General features: G+C 40.5%; 1 protein-coding gene across 10 annotated transcripts in view; it reads left to right on the top strand.

Annotated features, from left to right (window-relative positions):
- Nucleotides 1-23,926, top strand: part of TNFRSF19 (TNF receptor superfamily member 19) — an 81,790-nt gene that overhangs the window by 34,256 nt on the left and 23,608 nt on the right. For all 10 annotated transcript variants that reach the window (XM_073227411.1, XM_037001903.2, XM_037001906.2 and 7 more), the window contains one exon: nucleotides 10,680-10,765. In XM_073227411.1, coding sequence (XP_073083512.1) covers nucleotides 10,680-10,765 — 86 coding nt within the window. The remainder of the gene's footprint in view (nucleotides 1-10,679; nucleotides 10,766-23,926) is intronic.

The following is a 23,926-nucleotide window of genomic DNA, read 5'->3' on the forward strand; positions in this document are numbered from 1 at the left end:
CACAGTGTTCTCAAAATGTGGAAAGAAAGCCTTGTCGGTGTTCAAGGCTATTCAGGCAAGATCACTGAGCCAGTACAAGGTGAAGCATAGAGCCTCATCTGGGTCTAACACCAGAACACACGCGCCAGGTCACTGCAGAGGAAGGACTCTAACTGGACTCATCCAGAACACGCCGCAAAATCAGGGTAGTTCTGGCCAGATGGCACAGTGCTAGTTCAGGGCTCTGGTTGAGGCTGGAGGGGGAGATAAAGCTCTGGACCCAACGGGCATAAACAGAGTAAGACATAGCCTGAGGGTCAAGTGTGACCCTTAGTCAACAACTTGGCACCTGAACAGTTGCAAAAAAGTAGTGGTCTAACACCAAAAGCACAGGCAAGAAAAAAATATACAGCTATACTGGATGTCCTCAAAAGTAAAATCTTCTGTGCTTCAAAAGGATACCATCAAGAAAATGGAGACAATCCACAGAATTAGAGAAACTGTAAATCAAATATATGATAAGGGCTTATCTTATCTAGACTGTATATAGAACTCTTCCAACTCAATAATAAAAACACAATCCATTTAAAATATGGGCAAAAGACATTTCTCCAAAGAAGATATACAAATAACTAATACTTCCCCATTGTACATGAAAACATGCACAACATTATTAGCCATCAGGGAAATGCAAATTAAAACCACATACTTCAAGCCCACTAAGATGGCTATAACCAAAAAGGCAGATGACAGCAAGCGTGAGTGAGGATGTGGAGAAACTGGAGCCCTTATACACTCTTGGTGGGAATGTCAAATGGTGCAGCCACTTTGGAAAATAGTTTGGCAATTCCTCAAAAACTAAACAATTATCATATAGCCCAGAAATTCCGCTCTTAAGTATATAACTAAGAGGACTGAAAACCTGCTCACACAAAAACCTGTACACAAATGTTCATAGCAGAATTACACATAATAGTCAAAAGGTGGAAACAACCCAAATATCCATCCATGATGAAACGATAAACCCAAGGGAGTGCATTCAAACAGTGGAATATTATTTGCCCATAAAGAGGAATGAGTATACCTGCTCCAACATGGATGAGCCCAGAAAACATGCTGAGTGAAAGAAGCCAATGATGAAAGTCCATGTATTTTATGATTCCATTTGTGTGCAATGTCCGAAATAGGCAAATAAGGGGATTAGTGGTTGCTGAGGCCTGATGGCTGGGGAGGGTGGGGAAGAATGGGGATGATTGGTGAAGGGCCAGAGTACCTTTCTGACATGATAAAAATGCTCCAGAATTGACTGTGCTGGTGGTGGCACAGCTCTGTGAGTGTACTAAAGACCACTTACTTGTACACTAGTGAGTATACACTATGAATAGGTGGGTTGTGTGGTATGTGAATTAGATCTCAATACATCTATTATTTCTTTTAAATGCTTTATAATCTCAGACTGATGCTGATACCTATGACATGGTCCAGATTTGGACCTGGTGCAAATCTACTCGAGGAACAGGAACCAGACTTGGGTGCATCTCTGTGGTTCCTTCCTACAGTGCCAGTGACACGTCTGTGTGCGTCTGCTCACTTGGTCTGTGGTGCAGGGAGAAGAGATGCACGGTAGACTTGGGGGCTGAGGAGCACCGTGCCCAGGGAGAGTGGGGAACCCAGAGGGAACTCACGGGGCGGGGCTGCAGGAGTGGGAGAGGGGACCGCCTGCCCAGGACCCCCACCAACGTGATTCCTCTTGCTGCACCTTGCTGGTGGTCACCTGAACCCACTGCTTGAGTTTCTACAATGTTTGCTCATTCTTTAAGTAAATGCTTAGATGTGGGAAAGTGATAAATAAGTAGACATTTGAATGATGTTTCATAGTTTATTTATATGATTAGTTTAAAATTACATCGTTCCTCAGCCAGCATGAATGTCTGAGGCAGGCAATGATTATATAGTGACTTTTACCCGGTCTTCCAGAGTATTTTAAAAGTGCTCATCCAGCTTGACTATATGTGTGTGAAGAAGGCAAATAAGAGCAAAACTGGGGCAGAAAGAAAATAAGCGAAGTTCACGTGGCTCCCAGGGAAACGGTGCCTTTTCGCTCCTGGTGCCAGCCTCAGCCTCATTGAAGAAGGGTTTTCTGCTGCCAGTAGGCCCAGCCCCAGCAGGACACCAGCCGCTTTCTTCCCAGTAGCAGAACAGTGTGGAAATAGCCTGTCCTCTGTGCCCACAATTTGAGGGACTAGAGAGCCAGGACCCTTGTTCCCAAATATGTTCAGTGACTTTAGGCAGTTACTTAATTTCTCTGACACCCATTCTTCTCACCTATAGAATCATCCATCTAATAATAATAATAATACCAGCCCACCCAGTTGTTGGAAGGACCAAGAATATGATGCATGGAAAGTGCCTAGCAGAGGGCCTAGTTCACAGCCAGCACTAAATAAATCTTTGACACTTTTGCCAATTAATATTCTAGGAGGCCAGGGAGAGCTTTGCGTGACTGCTTTTTCAGAGTGTGGCCAGTGGGTCTCCAGCCCCCTCTTCTGGCTCCTGTGCCCTCGTCCCTTCTCTGCTAAGAGGAAGGGGGCCCAGCCCTGGAAGAATAACCTGGCCCTGCCGGTTATTTGCTGCTGCTAGTAATGAGAGAGAATGTGTATCCAGCACCTACTTTGTGCTGAGTACTGCTGCAGACTAGTTCATTTAATCATCAAAACTGCTCTGTAAACTAGGGGAGAATATCATCCCCTTTACAAAGGAGGATATTGTCACTCGGCTCCTCAGCACATCTAGTTTCCCATCAGGGTTCCCCTGGATCCTCAGGACTGATGGCTAGTCGTGATGACTGCTCCCCGCACCCACATGCAGGCAGCCCCCTTACCCCTCAATTGTCCTGGTGCCTTTTCTCATATTGGCTCTCAGGCCCCCTTGCCTGTTCCCAGAGGGCATGCCAGTAACCACCACACTGTTTATGAGGCCTGGGCCCTGACCCCAGCGAGTCACCTTTTCATTAGCATTTGCTCAGTTTCGGTTTGTTTGGCTGGGGTCTGCGGAGGAACATGGACAGCAGGCTGACCAACCCCAGCGAGACAGGGCATTGACGAGAGTGGGGGAGAGAACATGCATGCTGCAGAAACTGACTGTGACCCGGCAGTAAAGCGTAGGGTGTGGTAAATGCATTCCAGGGTGTATCAAGTGAGATTAGGAAACCAGAGCTGGACAATCATATATCATCTCCTTACAGAAATGCTTTTGCTGATTGAAGAGTTGATGGTCTACAATAAGCTTTTCTTAAAATAGCAGTTTTCAAACACGGTGTTCATTAGGCCAACTAAGTGTTATGTGGACCCAGTTCAATTGAAAATTCCTCTTCAAATTCAGTGTCAGGGAAAAATTGGGGTCTAAAAGATGTATTTATTTGCTGCATCTCATCAAGTAGTGATTAAGGAAAATCCAATATGGCTTCTCTTTGTTTTTGTTTTTTTTTGCATTAGCTAACTTTTAAAGCCCAGAGAAATTTAAATCCATAAATTTGAGAATTTAAAGTTCACCTATAGAAACTAATTTGACCAGACACCTGTATGTGTCTCTCTGATCTCTTTTATCTTATTTTATTTTTTTAGATTTGTGTCCTGTCTTGTTTGGTCATGAAGCAGAATTACAAATGTTTCTATGTCCCCCAAACCATGGCTATCTGAACAAGGAAAAAGAGCAAGTAGAATAGTTTACCGTCTTCAGATTTATAGATCTCTTTATCCACTTGCTCTTTTCAGTTACATCTTAAAACTTAAAATTCTGTATCTTCATCTTCAAATCAGAAGATAAATTTGAGGGGACTTTTCTAAAACGTGAAAATAAAGAAAACTAAGTGTCTTTGACAATTAGTACATAATTGGCACTTTAGTAATTATTTTGTGCTTTAGGAGTCTGACCTTAATCTGACTTTGTACTTAGAAAAAAAAATGAGTCAGTTGAAAATTTTGTAGCAGTTAAAAACATCTTAGATTCTGCCATCAAGCTATCGGAATGCAGAAGGGGGCAGAGCAGCCTCTAAATGCTTTTGTGCAGCTCTGTACGCCGCTGCTAACTGCTCTCCTCCCACGTATCACCTGCTCCCCTTGTGAGCAGTGGCAACATAGCCCAGGAAATCGATGCGCCCACTCAGCCTCATGTAGTTTTTTCTACTTAGTATTTTATGGTCATTCAAACCATGAGGTGATTTGCCCACCTTCTAACCTCATTTGCATGATAGCCCTTAAACTTATGATACATTTTAATAAACATATTTTTGTCATGTATTTTATTCAATTGTCAGGAAAAGCTCAGACCTCAAAACTGTTTTGTCACAAGGAGAATTCTTTATTTAAAAAATGTTAAATAGTGTCTACAGTTGGTTTCCAATACTTTGCATCTCCTCGGTTTTCAAAAAGTTTTATTATAGTATTTCTATATCAATATTTGCTGTTGAAAATGTTGGATGTTACATTTTTGTTTCACTTTTTGTTTTGCTTATTTACACAGAATTATTTGTTTATATATAAAAACTTTTATTTTAACAGTGTCAAAATTTAATCAACTTGTAATTTTGCAAGTTTTCTGGTTGAGAGGATAAAAAATATTAGTCTGCATATATTACAATGGTTGGCAAGAAATACATCCTCCATAAGAAAGTTCCTTTTAATTGTCCTATGATTTTTACCTTAAAAATTTTTTGTGCATTTTTTTTTATTGTGGCATAAAATACATAGCATAAAATTTACCTTCTTAACCGTTTTGAAGTGTACAGTTAGTCATGTTAAGTATGGTCACAATGTTCTGAAGAGATATTTGGAACTTTTTCATCTTCCCACATTAAAACTCTATACCCATCAAACAATTTCCCTTTACCCCTCCTTATCCTCTGGTGGTTGCCACTCTAATATCTATCTATATGAATTGATTACTCTAGATACCTCATATAAATGGAATCATACAGTATTTGTCATTTTATAACATGATGCCCTCAAGATTCATCCATGCTATAGCATGTGATAGGATTTCCTTACTTTTTAAGGTTGAATAATATTCCCTTGTATGGATAGACCACATTTTGTTTATCCATTCATTCCTCCATGGACATTTGGGTGAATAATGCTTTTATGAAAAGGGATGTGCAAATAGCTCTTCAAGATCCTGCTTTCAATTCTTTTGGATACAACCCAGACATGGACTTGCTAGATCATAGGGTAGTTCTATTTTTAAATTTTTGAGGAATATCTATACTGTTTTCCAAACAGTTGCATTTTATATTCCCACCAATAGTGCACAGAACACCCACCAAACAGTGCACTGATTTCTCTCCGTGTCCTCAACAACCTTGTTTTTTTTTTTTTTTTGGTAGGCACTTTAATGGGTGGAAGATGTTGACTCATTGTGGTTTTGATTAGCATTTCCTTGATGATTACTGATGTAGACCATTTTTTCATGTGCTTGTTGGCCATTTGAATGTCATCTTTGAAGAAATATCTATCCAAAGTCTTTTGCCTATTTCTCAATCAAGTTATTTTATTTTTATTGTTGAGTTGTAGGGGTTCTTTGCATATTCTAGGTAACTCCTTATCAAATATATGATTTGAAAATATTTTCTCCTTTATTGTAGATTGACTTTTCATTCTTTTGATTTTCTTTTTTTTAATCCCAAAAGAAACCATTATTTTATTATAATTTAAAACATTTTTTGGTGTAAATTAATTTTTTGAACCATTTTATTAAGGGATGTAAAAAGCTATACATATTTAACATACACAACTCGATGGGTTTGGGGATAAGTATAACTGTATCTTTTGATGTATACAAGTTTTAAGTTTGATGTAGTCTAACTTGTCTATTTTTTATTTTGTTGCTCTTCATATATGCCTTTTGATTGCTTTTTGATGTCATATCCAAGATGACATTGCCATATTCAATGCCATGAAGATTTTCTCTTATGCTTTTTTTAGGAGTTTTATGGTTTTGGGTGTTATGTTTAGGTTTTTAATTAATTTTGAATTAATTTTTGTATATGGTATAAGATACAGATCTCACCTTATTCTTTTGCATGTGAATACCCAGTTTTCACAGCACTATTTGTTGAAGAGACTGTCCTATCCCCATTTAGTGATCTTGGTACCCTTGGTGAAGATCAGTTGACCATATGTGTGAATATTTCTTTCTGGGCTTCCTACTCTGATTCATAGATCTACATGTCTTTTTTTTTATTAAGGTATCATTGATATACACTCTTATGAAGGTTTCACATGAAAAACATTGTGGCTACTATATTCACCTATATTATCAAGTCCCCCCACACCCCACTGAAGTCACTGTACATCACTGTACTAAGATGCCACAGAAACACTACTTGTCTTCTCTGTGGTACGCTGTCTTCCCAGTGACCCTCACACATATACCATGTGTGCCAATCATAATGCCCCTCAATCCTCTTCTCCCTCCCAACCTCACCCACCCTCCCACACACCCCCACCCTCCCACAGCCCTCCCCTTTTGTAACTGCTAGTCCCTTCTTGGAGTCTGTGAGTCTGCTTTTGTTTTATTCCTTCAGTTTTGCTTCGTTGTTATACTCCACAAATGAGGGAAATCATTTGTTACTTGTCTTTCTCCACCTGGCTTATTTCACTGAGCATAATACCTTCTAGCTCCATCCATGTTGTTGCAAATGGTAGGATTTGTTTTCTTATGGCTGAATAGTATTCCATTGTGCATATGTACCATATCTTCTTTATCCATTCATCTACTGATGGACACTTACATTGCTTCCATATCTTGGTTATTATAAATAGTGCTGCGATAAACATAGGGGTGCATATATCTTTTTGAATCTGAGATCTTGATTTCTTTGGGTTAATTCCTAAGAGTGAAATTCCTGGGTCAAATGGTATTTCTATAGTTAGTTTTTTGAGCAACCTCCATACTGCTTTCCACAATGGTTGAACTAATTTACATTCCCACCAGCAGTGTAGAAGGATTCTTCTTTCTCCACATCCTTGCCAGCATTTGTTGTTCCTTGTCTTTTGGATGGTAGCCATCCGAATAACTGCTGTGAGGTGATATCTCATTGTGGTTTTAATTTGCATTTCCCTGATAATTAGCGATATGGAGCATCCTTTTCTGTGCCTGTTGGCCATCTGAATTTCTTCTTTGGAGAAGTATCTGTTCAGATCATCTGTCCATTTTTTAATCAGGTTATTTGCCTTTTGGGTGTTGAAGCGTGTGAGTTCTTTATATATTTTAGATGTCAACCCCTTATTATATATGTTGGTTTATGAATATATTTTGATACTGTAGGATGCCTTTTTATTCTTTTGATGGAGTACTTTGCTGTACAGAAGCTGTTTAGTTTGATGTGGTCCCATTTGTTCATTTTTACTTTTGCTTCCCTTTCCCAAGGAGAGGTGTTCAGGAAAAAATTGCTCATGTTTATATTCAAGAGATTTTTGCCTTTGTTTTCTTCTAAGAGTTTTATGGTTTCATGACTTACATTAAGGTCTTTGATCCATTTCAAGTTTGCTTTTGTGTATGTGGTTAGACAGGACAGTGATCCTGTTTCATTCTCTTGCATGTAGTTGTCCAGTTTTGCCAACACCAGTTGTTGAAGAGGCCGTCATTTCCCCATTGTACATCCATGGTTCCTTTATCATGTTAATTGACCATATTGGGTTTATATCTGGGCTCTTTATTCTGTCCCATTGATCTATGGGTCTGTTCTTGTGCCAGTACCAAACTGTATTAATTACTGTGGCTTTGTAGTAGAGCTTGAAGTTGGGGAGCATAATCCCCCAACTTTATTCTTCCTCCTCAGGATTGCTTTGGCTATTCAGGGTCTTTTGTGGTTCCATATGAATTTTAGAACTATTTGTTCTAATTTGTTGAAGAATGCTATTGGTATTTTGATAGGGATTGCATTGAATCTGTAGATTGCTTAGGCTGATGGCCATTTTGACAATATTAATTCTTCCTACACATGAGCATGGGATGTATTTCCATTTATTAGTGTCTTCTTTAATTTCTCTCAAGAGTGTCTTATAGTTTTCAGGGTATAGGTCTTTCACCTCCTTAGTTATATTTATTCTTAGGTATTTTATTCTTTTTGATGCAATTGTGGATGGAATTGTTTTCCTGATTTCTCTTTCTGCTAGTTCATTGTTAGTATATAGGAATGCACCAGATTTCTGTGTATTAATTTTTGTATCCTGCAACTTTGCTGAATCCAATTATTAGTTCTAGTAGTTTTGGGATGGATTCTTTAGGGTTTTCTATGTACAATATCATGTCAGCTGCAAACAGTGATAGTTTAACTTCTTCCTTGCCAATCTGTATGTTTTTTATTTCTTTGTTTTGTCTAATTGCCGTGGCTAGGACCTCCAGTACTATGTTGAATAAAAGTGGGGAGAGTGGGCATCCCTGTCTTGTTCCCGATCTTAGAGGAAAGCTTTTAGCTTTTCACTGTTAAGTATGATATTGACTGTGGGTTTGTTGTATACAGCCTTTATTATGTTGAGGTACTTGCCCTCTGTACCCATTTTGTTGAGAGTTTTTATCATGAATGGATGTTGAATTTTGTCAAATGCTTTTTCAGCATCTATGGAGATGATCATGTGGTTTTTGTCCTTTTTGTTGATGTGGTGGATGATGTTGATGGATTTTTCAAATATTGTACCATCCTTGCATCCCTGGAATAAATTCTACATGTCTATCTTTATATGAGGATCATACTGTATTGATATAGCTTTGCAGTATGTTACAATATGAGGAAGTATGAACCCTTCAACTTTGTTCTTTGACTTCTATTTTATAAATTCCAAAATAAATATTTTTTTATTAAAATCTGATGGAAGTTACTGATTACGTTATTTGGGTGGATTTTCATAGTCAAATGAAAACACAATTTGCATGGTCAAATGAAAATGAAAGGTTTAGCAGATTATGAATATTTTGGACATTTGAAATAACTTACCTGGTTTTAAATACAAATTTACTTCAAACATAATCATACAGAATTACCACTACATTATCCAGTTTCACAAAATCATATCTACCTATCCTCTATACATTTATTCTCCATATCACTATTTTTGTCATAGAAAAGTTGCAAGTTTTAAATGTATGTGTGTGTGTGTGTGTGTGTGTGTGTGTGTGTGTGTGTGTGTGTGTGTATTCCCACCATCTAGAAATAATCACTGTTAATATTTGGTATATAATACCTTTCAAATTTTTTTCAGTGCAAATATGTATACATCAATGTTTTAGCTAGAATTGTAAATAATCTGAAAGGCTCTATACCAAGTGTGTGCTTGTATAAAATGAAATTATGTTACTCAGACTTCTTTTTCCACTTAATGATATTTCATGAGTTAAAAGCAGATGTGTGATGGATCTGCACCGTTGTTTCTAAGTCTGCCTTGTGGTCTCTTGCCTTGGGCCTGCCCTGATCGCTCATATCTACTGTTGTATATTGGGATTGTGCCTAACTGGCTTTTTTTCTTTTATAAACAACACTGCAATTGCATTCTTCTACTACAGCTTCACCCACTTGATTGTTTCTTCAGGATAAACTAAAAGAACTGAAATTCTTGGTTAAAGGACGTAAACTTTTATTGAGTTCTGATGGTATATTGCTAAATTGCCCTTCTACAAATGACATTTTATGATCCCACTAGCGTATGTACATACGCCTATACTCCTGTGCTACACCAACATGTCCCCAGTTCTAAGTAAAAATGGTACATTTGTACTCCAGTTTGCATGTACTTGATTAGTAATGAAGCTGAACATTTTAATGTTAAATTTTTTAAAGAAAAATTTCATTGATTCCTGCTTTTTAGTTTTAATTACAAAATTTTAATATGAAATGTTCTTCTTTTGGGGATTTAATATTCTTTGCCTGTTCTTCAATTGTAGTGATTGAAATGATTCAATAATGATTTTTAAGTTTTATGTCATAGACCTAAGTCATAGAAAATGCTGTAATGAGAAGTATTTTTCAGTTTTCTTTTGCCCGTTGACTATGTTGATGATGCTTTATTTTTGCCCGTTGGATATCTTTAATATTTTGTGTGTGTTGGGGGGTGGGGTTGGGGGATGGTGGACAAAATGGTGAATCTCTTTCATCCCTGCCCCTGGGTTTCTTGTTATATGTAGGAACATGTCCCCATATCAAGACTGTACAAGTATCTCCTTACATTTTTCACTGCTTTTATGGTTTGCTTGGCTTTTTGGGGGTCTCTGCATTTCAGATGTTAAAAGCTATCACCGTATTTATGGTGTATTTTGTCATTTAAATTGCAGTAGAAATGCCAAAGACCATTGATTTCCCATTCCTTCACCAGCACCCCACCTCAGTATAGAATGAGTTGAGCTGAATAAAATCTACAGAGTTGTATTTAGTGGGATTGATGTTTCTTAAGTGTTCACTTGCACGCTCAGAGGTCTTTGTAAGGCTGTGTCTGCCTCAGTTACTATTATTTTTAAGTTACTATTTTTATTTTTATTTTTTATTATTTTATTTAAGTTACTATTATTATTATATTTAAGCCTCTGAGTAGCTATTTTAAATGAAAGAACTGGTAACACAGGCTGCCAGTAATTTATGACATAAATCTGTTTGCTGCAACTGTGAGTTTAGATGAGAGAGCTAATGAGGATTATTTTCCTTTCTCTTCTAGATTTTATAGGAAGACAAAACTGGTTGGTTTTCAAGACATGGAGTGTGTGCCTTGCGGAGACCCCCCTCCCCCTTACGAGCCGCACTGTGAGTGAACTCCACGCAAACACAGCAGAAGGGCTCTTGGCCTTTTTTTAGAAAAATCCTTTCTTCAGTTAGCACATGGAGCAAAATCTCTCTCCACTGTGGGGCTTGCCATGCACACTCTTTTATCAGGCCTCCAGCAGGACATAAAGCCCTATTGTTGAGTCAGCAAACTGCGTCCATTGATTTGAGTCTCAGAGTGAAATGCAGACATTTTGCTGCTGCTGTGCTCCATTCAGACTCTCATCTTGCAGCCCTCGTGTATAACTCAGGCAGCTCCCAGCAGCTAGGTGGTCCACATCCTAACGCATAACATCTTCCGCAGCTCCAAGAACTCGTGTTCCCCTCTCAGTCCCCAGTTGCTGCCACGTGGTACCTTCTCTGCCTCCAGAGGCGGATCCTCTCTGGGAATCACCTGCCCTAATTAACACATTGTTAAATGGAATCTTGGCTTATTTCATTCACATTTAACAAATAAATAAGAAGAGAAAACCTGTTTCATGCTGGGACTACAGCTGAGGATAAGGAAATCGTGCCTTTTCCTCTTTGCATTGACATTAGATGACCTTTCTGAGCACCTTTTTCCCTCCAGGATAAAAGGTGCTTGTTATAAGTTATCAACCTGCATTAACTTGGAACAGGAAAAGTGGGTCTTCACTGTTCTAAATGCTAAATACAAGCCTGGCCAGTGAAAACTCACAGGTGATAGGCCAGAAATCTGCAGTGGGCTCCCTGGTGTGCTCAGGAAGTGCTTCTCTGCTGAGCAGGGCTTTGAAGGGCTGGGCTGCCCTGTCCGCCAGAACCAGTGCGGTCAGGGAGGGAGAGCAAAGGCGGGGCTTGATCCCATGCACTGGCTGCTCATGCCTTCCTGGGGAGCATCAGTAATACAGATGCATGTACTTACGGCTGTTTGATACACTCTTCAATGCGTGGAATCTGTCCTCCTCTTTCTGTGACAGAGCCCCCTCTGAACTAATAGAAAGTTTTTGCATTATTTGATTAAGTACTACTAAACATAGTGCTTCTGTTTCGGAGAATGTCATGGTATTTTGCAGTCTATATTATTACATCCTTTATCAAAAACATTACTTTGTATTCTTCATTTAAAGTGACAGGAAGGCATAAAAAAATCGATTCTTTCTAACTTTTATAGATGTGTATATTGACTCTCATTTTTATAAGATATAAACATTGCCAAGTAACATTGCCAAGTAATGGGCTACTGTGGTCTGTACTTACCTGTCTGGCTCTTGAAGGAGAGAATCTGATTTGCTCTAGTAAAATACCATCATCCTGTGCTGCACAGCCTTTTTCACTGAACTGTAGAACAAATATTTGAGTGCCCTGTTGGGTGCCCGGCACGAATGGGGAGCAAACAGACCCCAGTTCCTTCTTCGCGGAGCTCGCAGTAACTACCTGCGTGCAACAGTATTCAGATGCTCTGCAGAAAGCTGAAAAATTGCAACCGCTCAGTCCCGAGCTGGGGAGGACCTGCGGTGCTGTGAGAATACGCACTGGGCAGAGGTGCAGGAGCGCTGAGGAAGGCTTGCCAGAACCGTGACTTTTGAGCTGTGATCAGAAGGGTCAGCAGGAGGAAGATGCGTCCGAAAAGGAAACCAAACCGGGCCCAGAGGAGTGGGAGGAAGCCACGAGAGCACATAGATGCCCCGTGGCCGCAGGTACCGTGGACGGGCCCACGCAGTTGGGGGTCCCCGTCTCTGGAAGGGGTGGAGGACCCTGCTAATACCAGGAAGGGAGGGGCTGGGGTGCACGGACACTGCGTGCGCCTTTGGAGGAGGGGCTGAGGGGCCACATGGGCGCTTTTGTGGGTGAAGTAGGAGGGGCTGTGTTCTGCCACGTGAGGCAGGGACCACCAGTCTCAAGAGGCTGGGGGTGCACAGGGCTAATAGGGTCTCATTCCAGAAAGTAGGAGGGAGATGGATTAGAGAAAACAGTGCTTTTTCCCAGCAGCACCAGGGGTCCAGCTGAAGTTCATGGTCACATCCAGGCATAGTTTGCCTCTCACATGACATCTGTAGGGGCTTCTGCCGCCGGGGTGACTCAGGCCGCCTCTGAAGCTGTCCCAAGACATATGGAAGTTGTACCCTCAATGTGCAGCTTACAGAAAGCTACATACAAGTCTTTGAAAAGGATGACTGTCTGTGTTAATAACCCAAGAACAATCATAAATTAAAGTAGACATTTTCTTATGTTCATATAATACCTGAAGCAAACCAAAATAACAACTTAACAAGCACAGTTTTCAAAACTTCCCATGTTTCTGTCCCGTGTCCAACGGGCGACCTCAGGGCTATACCTGTCTGTGGGTGTGTAACTTCGGCAGATGACTTCACTGCCCTCAGGCGGGATCTGGCCCTGTAAAATGGAGTGACAACTACCTGCTAAGGTCACTGTACGCACTGAATAGTTGATGTCTGTGGCACTGAATAGTTGATGTCTGTGTGTCGCCTGGCCGAGTGTCTGGCAGCAGGCAGGGTCTCCACAATCTGCTGCCCCCCTTCCCTGCTCCATCCCCCACATGTGCTTCTTGGGCACTGAGACCTCATCATTCAGAGGAGTTGCTATCTTGGGAAGGGACCAAGTGACCGCCCAAGGGTGTGGTATTTAGCAGAGGCAGTGGTGCAGTGAGTAGCAGGGAGCTAGTGAGCTATCAGTGACCACTGTGCTTAGCAGGAAATGGCATAATGGGAGGTGGAGGGGAGTCAGCCATCAGAAAACAAAGAGGTTTTCTACAGCTTAAACTTGTAATAAAGAATGCCTCAACAGAATGTTTTTTCTTTGTAGAGATACACTTGTTTTCTGTGTAAAGTGATTTCAGAAATGAGAAAGAAGTTTCTTTCGCTCATAACTCTTTATATTGGCCCAGTCTTAAGAAGTCCTAAAAGATTTGGCATCTGTTGTAGGCAATAGAGTAGAACACAGAATGGGGCCTGTAGCCAGAAACTCTGTGTTCATACCTAGGCTCTGCCTTGTTCTAATGGTAAAACCATGGGCAGATCATCTCACTACTTTGAATCTCCATTTAGGCCTTGGAAAATGCGGATTATCGTGTTCATACCTGCAGATTGTGGTGGTGGTGTTTTTATATGTCCAGTTAGCATCCATCACCACACATTGTTACAAAAAAGTTTTTTTTCTTGTGAGAAGAACTATTAAGATCCACTGTCCTAGCTACTTTCAAATATGCAGTAGTTTTATTACATATAGTCACCATGCTGTACATTATATTAATGACTTATTCATTATATTATTAATGACTTATTCATTTTATAACTGGAAATTTGTGCCTTTCCACCCCCTTTTACCCATTTCATCCACCTCCTAACACCCTACCTCAGGTAGCCACCAATCTGTTCTCTGTATTTGTGAGCTTAGTTTTTGTTTCATTTTGTTTTTTAGGTTCTTCATACAAGTGAGATCATATGGTATTTATCTTTTTCCGTCTGACTTATTTCACTTGGCCTAATACCCTCAAGGTTCACCCATGTTGGAGCAAATGGCAAGAGGTCCTTCTTTTTGACGGCCAAATAATATTCCTGTGTGTGTGTGTGTGTGTGTATGCGCATGTGTGCCCTATCTTTGTCCAATCATCTAATGATGGACACTTAGGTTGTTTCCATGTCTTTTGTAAATAATGCTGCAGTGAACATGGGGGTGCAGATATCTTTTTGAGACACTGATTAGTTCCCTGCAGATAAATACCCAGAGGTGGCATTGCCAGATCATATGGTGGTTCTATTTTTTATTTTTTTGAGGCATCTCCATACTGCTTCTCACAGTGGCTGCACCAATTACATTCCCACCAACAGTGAAGAAGGATTCCCTTTTTTCCACATCCCTCCCAACTCTTGTTATCTCCGTCTTTTTGATAATAGCCTTTGTAATAGGTATGAGATGATACCTCATTGTGTTTTGATTTGCATTTCCCTTATGACTAGTAATATTGAGCATTTTTCATGTACTCATTGGCTATCTGTATGTCTTCTTTGGAAAGATATCTATTCAGATCCTCTGCCCATTTTTACCAGATTGTTTTGTGCTGTTGAACTGTTTGAGTTCTTTAGAAAGTTTGGATGTTAACCCCTTACCAGATACACGGTTTGCACATGTTTTCTCCCGTTCAGTAGGCTGCCTTTTCATTTTGTTGATTGTTTTCTTTGCTGTGCAACTTTTTAGTTTGATGTTGACCTGTTTGTTTATTTTTGCTTTTGTTGCCCTTGCTTTTGGTGTCAAATCCAAGAAATCATTGCCGAGATCAATGTCAAGGAGCTTACCACCTGTCATCTTCTAGGAATTTCATGGTTGCAGGTCTAACAATCAAGTCTTTAGTGCATTTTGAGTTAATTTTTGTGTATAGTGTAAGACAGTGGTTCACTTTCATTCTTTTGCATGTGGCTGTCCAGTTTTACCAGCACCATTTATTGAAGAGACTGTCCTTTCTCCATATGTATATTCTTGGCTCCTTTGTCATTAATTGATTGGCCATCTATGTGTGTATTTATTTCTGTGCTCTCTGTTCTGTTCCATTGATCTTCTGTCTGTTTTTAGGCCATTACTATACTGTCTTAATTACTGTAGCTTTGTCATACAGTTTAATATCAGGGAGCATGACGCCTCCAGCTTTGTTCTTTTTCCAAGGTTGCTTTGGCTCTTGGGGTCTTTGGTGGTTCCATACAAATTTTAGGAAGCTTTGTGCTATTTCTGTGAAAAAGGCCATTGGAATTTTATATGGATTGCATTGAATCTATAGATTGCTTTGGGCAGTATGGACATTTTAACAATATTAATTCTTCCAGTCCTTGAGCATGGAATGTCTCATAGAGGTTCTGGCTACAACTAAATGAATTAGAATCCAGAACCAGACCTGCCACAGAGTGAGCTCAGTAATGCCTCTCCACCTGCCAGCCTGCCTTCCTCCAGATGATGACTGAGTCAGCCCCACCCCAACCAAGGTGTGCTCTGTGGAAGCTACGGACACTGGGAGGAGTCCCATGTGGGGAACTGGCTTGGGTGTTTGTCTTGCTGCCCCTCAGCTCCACTGGTGGGCAAGCAATGAAGGACATACCTAGAAAGGGGCTGCAGAAGATTTTTGTGTTCCATTAGTTGAATGGCTAGAATACCAGGCTGACAAGACCTCTTCCCCCAAAATAATGATGGATGTGTGAATATAATCAATTAGATTCTTCATATTATATATAATATTGAGCAATTTTTGTAGAGAGAGAATGCATTTACATCCTTAACCTCTTTGCCAGGTCACGAACAGCATGAGTTTGTGAAAATGACTGGGCGTGGAGCACAGGGTGGATGAGTGACAGCATTGTGAATCGCAGATGATAAAAGGCATCCTTTTTCATAGAAATCCCTGCTTCAGGCTTTGCTCCTCAAGGTATCTTCACTTCCTAATAATGTCTGCCCATTTAAAGCATTAGGATGAAATAGGGAAAAAACACCAAAGTAATTTTAGAAGAACTACATCCTGCCCGGTTCTGATAAGAAGTGCAGATTCTGTATGATTTCTTTTAGCGGTGTTTAGTTAATTTTGAACAAATACTGTGGTTAGAACAAATGGTTTTAAAAAATTTCAAAGCAAGTTTTCACCCAAGTACAGCCTTATTTGTGTCTGACCTAGATGTTTGCTTTCTTCCCAGGGGGGCTTTCTGAAACAAGTCATGTGACACTAGAGAGATAAGTCGCTCTGTGGGGGAGAAAGAAAAGAAGGAGCTATGTGAACCTGCAACTATTTAGGAACTTTACGTGGCTTAGTACGCTGAGAAAACAGCAGGGCTTTTACCTCCAAGTACTAAGTCACATGACTACAGATGATCACTTTCCAAAGGAAACTCAAAATATCTCCTAAGTGACGGCGAAGAGTGATTTCAAAACAAACTTTTAAAAGAACTATTTACTCTTTAAAGATCATTTTTTAAGTTGATATTTAAAGGAGGGGAGAATGCTGTAAACAAAACATTTCCAACATTAGAGCATGCAAAATAAAATGCACCATTTTAGTGGTTTCCTTTGTCCTTCTTTTGTCTGTCCCACCACTTTTTAACAAATAGATGTAGTTACGCTGTACATACTATTTTGTATCCTTTTTCCACTTTATATATAAATTTTTTTTCACATACTCTTCTAAGCACTATTTTAATGATCTTATTGACGAAAGCACCATCTAAGCATTTGGATTATGGCTGGATTTCAAGGTTCTCTCTGTTACACAGATTGCTGCTGGTCACGGCTCTGTCCGGGAAAGAACCTTTCCCTATTTACACACCGATAGAATGATGCCCACAGTGTGTTTATGTGTCCAGAGGTATGAATGTTTCTGTCTCTTCACGCACAATGCCAAACGTTAAAGTAAGCGTGCCTGTTAAACACCTCTTTCAAAGAAAAGAAAAAGTTAAAAGGAAATGAAGTGGGAGCGTTTTCAAATCAATACCGCAGTACCAATATGAGTTTTCAGGTTTTCTTTGAAAGAGGAAGGAGGGGAGGGGTAGGCAGTTGAGGAGAGGAGAGGAGCAGAAGCTGTGTGCGGCGAATGAATGGCAAGCTCTCTTCAACTCTGTGGTTAAGAAGCCAGTTCCTGGTACTTTCCCAGCACCCGGTATGCTGCATCCTGGAAACACTTACTGATTGATCAAACGTAAGTGACCGTATAATAAGATGCAGAAGAGGCACACATAATCCGAAAGTATTTTACATTTGCTTTGGAAACATTATGTGAGTTTTTCATCTATGTATGTGTTTTCGTTTCTGCAGCAGAGTTCTTCTGATGAGTTTGCACATGTTTAGTGGCCTGACTTTCTTGAGTACGTACTGGACCTTCTGCAGGTTGGGTCCGCAAGCCACCGTGTATTCCTTAAGAGTTGGGTTTACTGAGGGTTTCTGACTACTCTGTGTGCTCGGGCCAAGTCTCATGGGTCTGGCAGGGAGATTGCTGTAGTGGGCTGTGTTGATGGAGCCTAGCTTTGGGGACTTGCAGGAACAGGGGAGCACTGCTGTGTATCCTGAACAATCCTAGGGGGGCTTCTTCAAGGAAAGTCTTTGAAATGGAGCTCTTGCCTGTTAAACGGAACTTTAAAGATAGGGAAAGAAGGACAGTGAGATCAAGGAGAACTCAGCACAGAAAAACAGCGCTTGGCTCTGTTAGGCAGATTACAGTGCCAGCCCTTCCCTCTGACATGTGAGGCAGATTCCTTCCGCCATCTGCTAAGCTATTAGCCAGTTTAAGGCACCATTGCTTCCATTCTCCACAGGTGGCTGCTTTTTGTTAGTATCTATCTCCCTTTCTTTTAGCAATATTATGTGATTTCATTATTTTATTGCAAAAGAAAGGTTGCTTACATGAAACACAAAGCAGCAGAAACCAGCCAGGCCTCCCGGCATACTGCCAGCACCAGAGCTCTCTACGAAGAGGGCGCCTGGTAAGCCCTCCTCTGGAGCCCGCTGACGTTTTGTGTGAGCACTGCTACCCCAAGCAAACAGCCTGGAGGGAAGGAGAAGAGAGGCAATAAGCTAACAGGAGCAAAGAGGTGGCTGTGCAGAGATGATAGGAAACATTGCACAAAGCAGCCACAAGCTCCCCAGACATGCCTGATGCTGGGCCGGTCACTGCCGGGCTCGCAGCCTGCACATTCCTGACCACTGAGCCCTGGGGTTTTTCTTATTTATGCCACTGGGTCTGATTAGTATAGTTCTCATTATTATTCTGGACTCAAAAAAGGGGTGGGGAGATGATAAGATTTACATTAGTTGCAGTTTTTTTTTAAGAAAGCAATAAACGGTTGTAATTATTTTAGCATGACTTCCATTGAAAATGATTAATCCGTCCTTAATCTTATTTGCTACTCAAGGTAAAGACTGTTATCTGCAAATATGTGGAAAACTTGTTACAACAAACCCTCCTTTTCAGAGGATGCTGGAAAAATCGCAGTTTAAACGTGTTGTCCTCTTTAGAAAAAAGTGTGCCATAAATTCAGCTGATTTTTATGATGATTTAGCTATTTCAATATTTGCCTTTACTTAGTCTTAGATTCATTAAAGTTCTAGGAATCCAGAATTCTTAAAAAGGTTTCTTAAACTCATGTGCCCTATGGGCATTCTTTTCTCCCAGTAGAAAATTGCGAAATATCTGAAAGCCATTAGCTTTGTTACAAGTAAAGAAAAAAAGGGAAAAAAAGCTTAAATGCCTTGCTGAGTAGTTTGACAGCGTCCCTTGACAGTGTCTCTTGAATCAGGAGATACTTTGAAGAACACTTATTTGCCCCCCAGCTGGAGGTAGGCGCATCCTGAGCGAAGGGCAGGAAACCCGAGGCTTTGATGAGGCCCTCCGAGCGGTGGCGGTTGAATATTACCCAGTGAGCTATAAATCTAGCTTCTCTGGCCTTTATCTTCAGTCTCTTTTAGATATTTAAAGTGGGTGAGCTGGTTTAAATATTTACTCATGAAGGAACAGGTTGTGGTTTGTTAAAGGCCATCACTAAATTAAATGAATGTTAGATTAAGTACAGTTTATTTAAAAAATATATAAAATCCAACAGGACTGTGTCATTAAGTTGTGGACTTTTGCAAATGGAACAGTGATTTGTATGTGTACCCATTAAATGCTTAAAACAAACAAATGTGGAGAAAAGTAATCTAACAGTTTATGCCAAATGTGCAGTGCAAATGCTCACAGTAGAAGCCTGAAAATCACTCCCTCCCACAAAGCAGAGTATCTATTCCCAAGGGAGTGTGGGGGGGCTCACACCATGCCAGGAGACCAGCCCTTGCTGCCCTGGGGGCCCACATCTTAACAGGGGCTGGAACATGTAGCCTCCACCAATGCACTGGGGTCCTCTTGTCTTTTAAACATGGGGGATGCCTGTCCACTTCCTAAGTCAACTACTCATAGGAAAGCAAATTTAATCAGAAGGACATCATTTTGAAGAAGGAAAAGAAAAGCACCAGGTGAGTTAACATAGCGAACACTGCTTGAATTCTGAAGAGTACCAGACACCTATCTGTGTCTCTCAGCCTGCCCTTAAAGTCACTCTGTGGCCTGCATAGCTAAGGTACCCACTTTGCAGCCAGGAAGCAGCCACATGGAAGAGAAGACAGGATTCAAACCCACATTGTCCTGACAGCACAGATGTGCCGAGCTCAGTACCGCCTCTCCAGGAGGACTCGGAAGGACCAGAGATAAGAGAGTTTAAAAATAATTTAAAAATAAAAAAATAAAAAATTGAAACTACAAACTAAATGTAATTGAGTCATCCTCCTTGAAAAAACAGTGTGAAGCAATTCAAAGGTTGGAAAAGGCTGTAGAAAGTAAAACCTGGAAGGTTAAAATCAAATATCAAACAGGAATTACATTTTTAAAGATAATGTCCCACTTCAGGTATTTAAACATTATTTTAAGTGCTTCATTTATTATTTTGACCATCTCAGATAAATCATTGTAAGTATATATGTTTCATCTGTATTGTGAATCGTGTAACCATTTTCTTAAATATTCAAGGAACATCTTGATACCTATACAATTATAAAGAGAGGAAGTGATTTTTCTTAATGGTTGCAAATTATTTTTCTAACTTCATTGAAATAGAAGTTCAATGACATAGAAGGAGATGCACCCATTTTAAGTGTACAGCTCATTGAGTTGTGTACACCTGTGTAATCATCTCCTCAGTAAAGATATAAAATGTTTCTGTTGTCTCTCCCAAATGGGAAGTTAATTTAAGCATTGACTTTGGAATAACTTCAGATAAAGCGTTCTCTTTATCTTATTTACCTACTCCTCTTGAAGACCCCCATCACCTTTATGTTCTCTTGCACTTTAAAAAATTTATGTATGTACATATTAGTGTTTTCTGTTTCATTTTCTATCAAGAGACCAGAGAGTTATGGTATGAAATGTTGAATTTTGTCTCTTAAGTGATTTTCTGCAAACTCTCTGTATCAAACTTTTTTAAAAAGTCATGGAAAACCAGTCATTCCAGGAAGGCTTTCCAGTGGTCATAGGAGGCATGCTCTTCTTTAAAATGAGAAAAAGTAATTTTTAAAATCTTGGAATTAGGCTGTTTAACCCAGTCAGGAAGCCCTGCCAGGAAGCACTCTGTGAGTGCCTCATGCTAGTCTAGATATCAGCAAAATGCATCACGAAAATATCTCCCCAGTGCTGTGAACTACCTGCCGGTCACTCATGGGCAAATCCATCCTATGCCTAAGCTGAGCTCTGATGTGGGCACCAGGGACCCCGCAGCGAAACCCACCGAATTCTCAGTCCTCAAGGAGTTGACGTTACAGTGCTGCAGAGGAAGGGGTATTCTGTAAAATAGCATGTTCAGCAAGGCCTAAATAAAGTGACCCAGGAAAGGGGCCCGAGCAGTGGGAGAGGAAGCAAGCCTGTGGGCCCAACGGTGGGCCAGAGCGAGCAGCACACTCAGAGCAGCAGGCGTCCGGGGGGGTGGGGGGTGGACCTGGGGAGAAGCTGTGGACCAAGCAGGATCTTTACCGCGGTCTTCACTGGGGTGGGGGAGATGGGGGACATTAGCTGCAGGAGTGACATGGTCCGACTTAGGTTTTGGAAAGATCCTCAGGCTGCTATGGAGAATAGTTAACATGGAAGAAGAGAATTAGGGAGATGAGTGAACCGGTATTTTTAGCTGATACAGTTAAATGTATGCACTTTGAAGAACGCGCTTTTCAGCCTTTCCTCAAGAATTAATAATTATCAGTATACTATATGTAATTTAATATTTAATTAAATACATTTACTTTAATTATGAGTTAATAATGTAATAGTATTTTATATTTTGCTTGCTCTGTGGGATGTCAAAAAAAATTGAAGAAGAATAGCAGTAGGTTGATTTTTTTCTAAATTGTGGCCAAACACCAATTTGGAAGAGGCTAACTTAAGATATTTACATCGTACCACAACGGTTTACTTCATCATAAATGTTGTCTATTATTTAGGTCCTAGGGATGCAATAAAGATCTGAAAAATAAAATTGGGGGAATTTGTCTCTAACATCTAATACTAATTATCGCTGAAAGGACATTGTCGCATAACTGCCTCATCTGATTGTCCCCAGACTAATGCAAACCAGTAACTACTTGATATTTTTTATGGATCAGCTCGTTAGGTCTTTTTGTGACCCAGTCTTTACCAGGAAGAGGGCTTGATTTTGAGTCCTGGTCCTTATACCTAACTTTCAGACAAGTTATCTAACTTTTCTGTGTCTCAGTTTTTTCATGTTTCAAAGGAAGATTCTAATAACTTTAAAGATGAAATAAATCCATGGTTGAACTTCAGAATCTGCTTCCTGTTCCAAGCCTCAAGAAAAGTTTGCCTTTTCTGACTTAACCCGGAGTTTTGTTCTTTACTGTAAGTTCTATTAACTGTAAAATTATAAATAACTCAATAACAGTATCAGTTCCCCTGGAATAGGAGATAGCAAGAAACAGTCTAAATGATGTTTTTCAGTCTAGACCCAGCCTATAAAACTGTGCATAAATATACACAGATTTTTTTTCTTAGTTGGAAGTTAATGGGCAGAAATAATTTGAGTTTCATCATATTGGAATAATTTCACAGAAGATTACTTCTCCAAATAAATACTGCAGTGAAGTAAATAAAATTATCTACTTCACTAATAATAGGAAACCTGACAATTACAGGTTGCAGAGTCCTTAGGGGAGAGTGTGCCTGTCTTGACATTGCCTTCTCCAAAGGTGAAGTAAAATTAGCAAAGTCAAGCTTTCCTAGGGCCGGGGGTCTTGGGCCCTACCTAGAGCCTGGCACTCTAAGGCTTAAGTGGAGTCTCAGCACAGGAACAGGCAGGCAGTGGCCCAAGTTTCATATCTTTGTTCCAATTCCCAGATGGCAGCCTGTGAGTTCCAATAGAATCAAAACTATTTTTTGAGTTTGTGTGTCCTTCAGCACAGATGTTCAAGGCCATAATAATGTGTTTCTTTTACGGTGTCTTTTCTGTTTCTTGGTGCAGAAGTTTGTAAGGCTTCATTGTTTCATCAAATAAACACAGCAAGACCTCATAGGGCTGTGGGATAATAAAAAGAAAAACATCCTTGAATGCAGGAAAAAACTCTTACTGTATCGAGTTTGCAGAGAAATACTACAGACCATCAGCTGCTGCTTTATGGCTTAGCATTTTGTCAGTGTTAATTATGATGTTCATCATAATTAAAGTAGCAAACGGTTTTACCTATAATCTAACAAGTGCCAAAGAGAAGTCTAAAGTAATGAGCCCGCTCTTGGCATAACAGACTTTCTCTGCACAGTTGGCCCGGGAGTGTCAGGCTGGGCAATGAGGGCCTGTCCACAGCCCTGGCCCACTCTCCTCTGATAATCGCCTTCTCTGTCTTCTCTTCTTTCTTTCTTGTCCCCTCAAAGATGTGCATGATCATGTTTGTACTATACAGTCCTAGTGGGAAACAGATCTCTTGACCAAGTGATCTGGAAGCAAGATTAAGTATAGCAGAAACTCGGTTTAATTAAGTAATTTACGGGCCTCAGCCTCCCAGGAACAGGATTCCTACCTAGGACTTCCTCCCTTCCGGGATGCTTCCGCACACAGGGCTTGAATTTCAGGGTGCCCTCTGAACTTCTCCCAGCCCTTCAGGTCACTGCCTCCCAGGCCCTCGTGGACACATTTCCTCCTGCTGCCAGCTGGACTCCCTCACCCGCCACCCCGGGGCCCCTCTCCACAACGCTCCCGACCCCTTCGCCTGCTCACCCCTGCTCAGGTCCTATCGCTGGGCCACTGAGTGCCCTTAAATCCTGTTTCCCTTTAATTTTCTTGTTGCATTTCTGGTAGGACATTTGAGAATATATGCATCTTAAAGAGTAGAAAACTCTTTTATCTTGTCCCTCTGTAATTTCTTTTTTGTCCTGTTGAGAAGAAAATACCTCTGTTCAGTTCTGTACCTTACAAATACAGTAAATTTTCATTTCCTGGATAGAAACACTCACGCTTTCTACTAATAAGTAAAATCCAAAGCCAAATTTAAAGAGATTTTTAGAAAACTTCTACCCCTTGCTGTGATAACATAGTCGGCAGAGCCAGGGGAAGTCCTCAGTCCCCAGTGCCCCTGGGCCGCAGGCCTGGCCAGGGTGCCGGCCCCTCCACAGCCCCCCTC

The sequence above is a fragment of the Manis javanica genome, chromosome 1, assembly GCF_040802235.1.
Source record: "Manis javanica isolate MJ-LG chromosome 1, MJ_LKY, whole genome shotgun sequence".
NCBI classification, from domain to species: domain Eukaryota; kingdom Metazoa; phylum Chordata; class Mammalia; order Pholidota; family Manidae; genus Manis; species Manis javanica.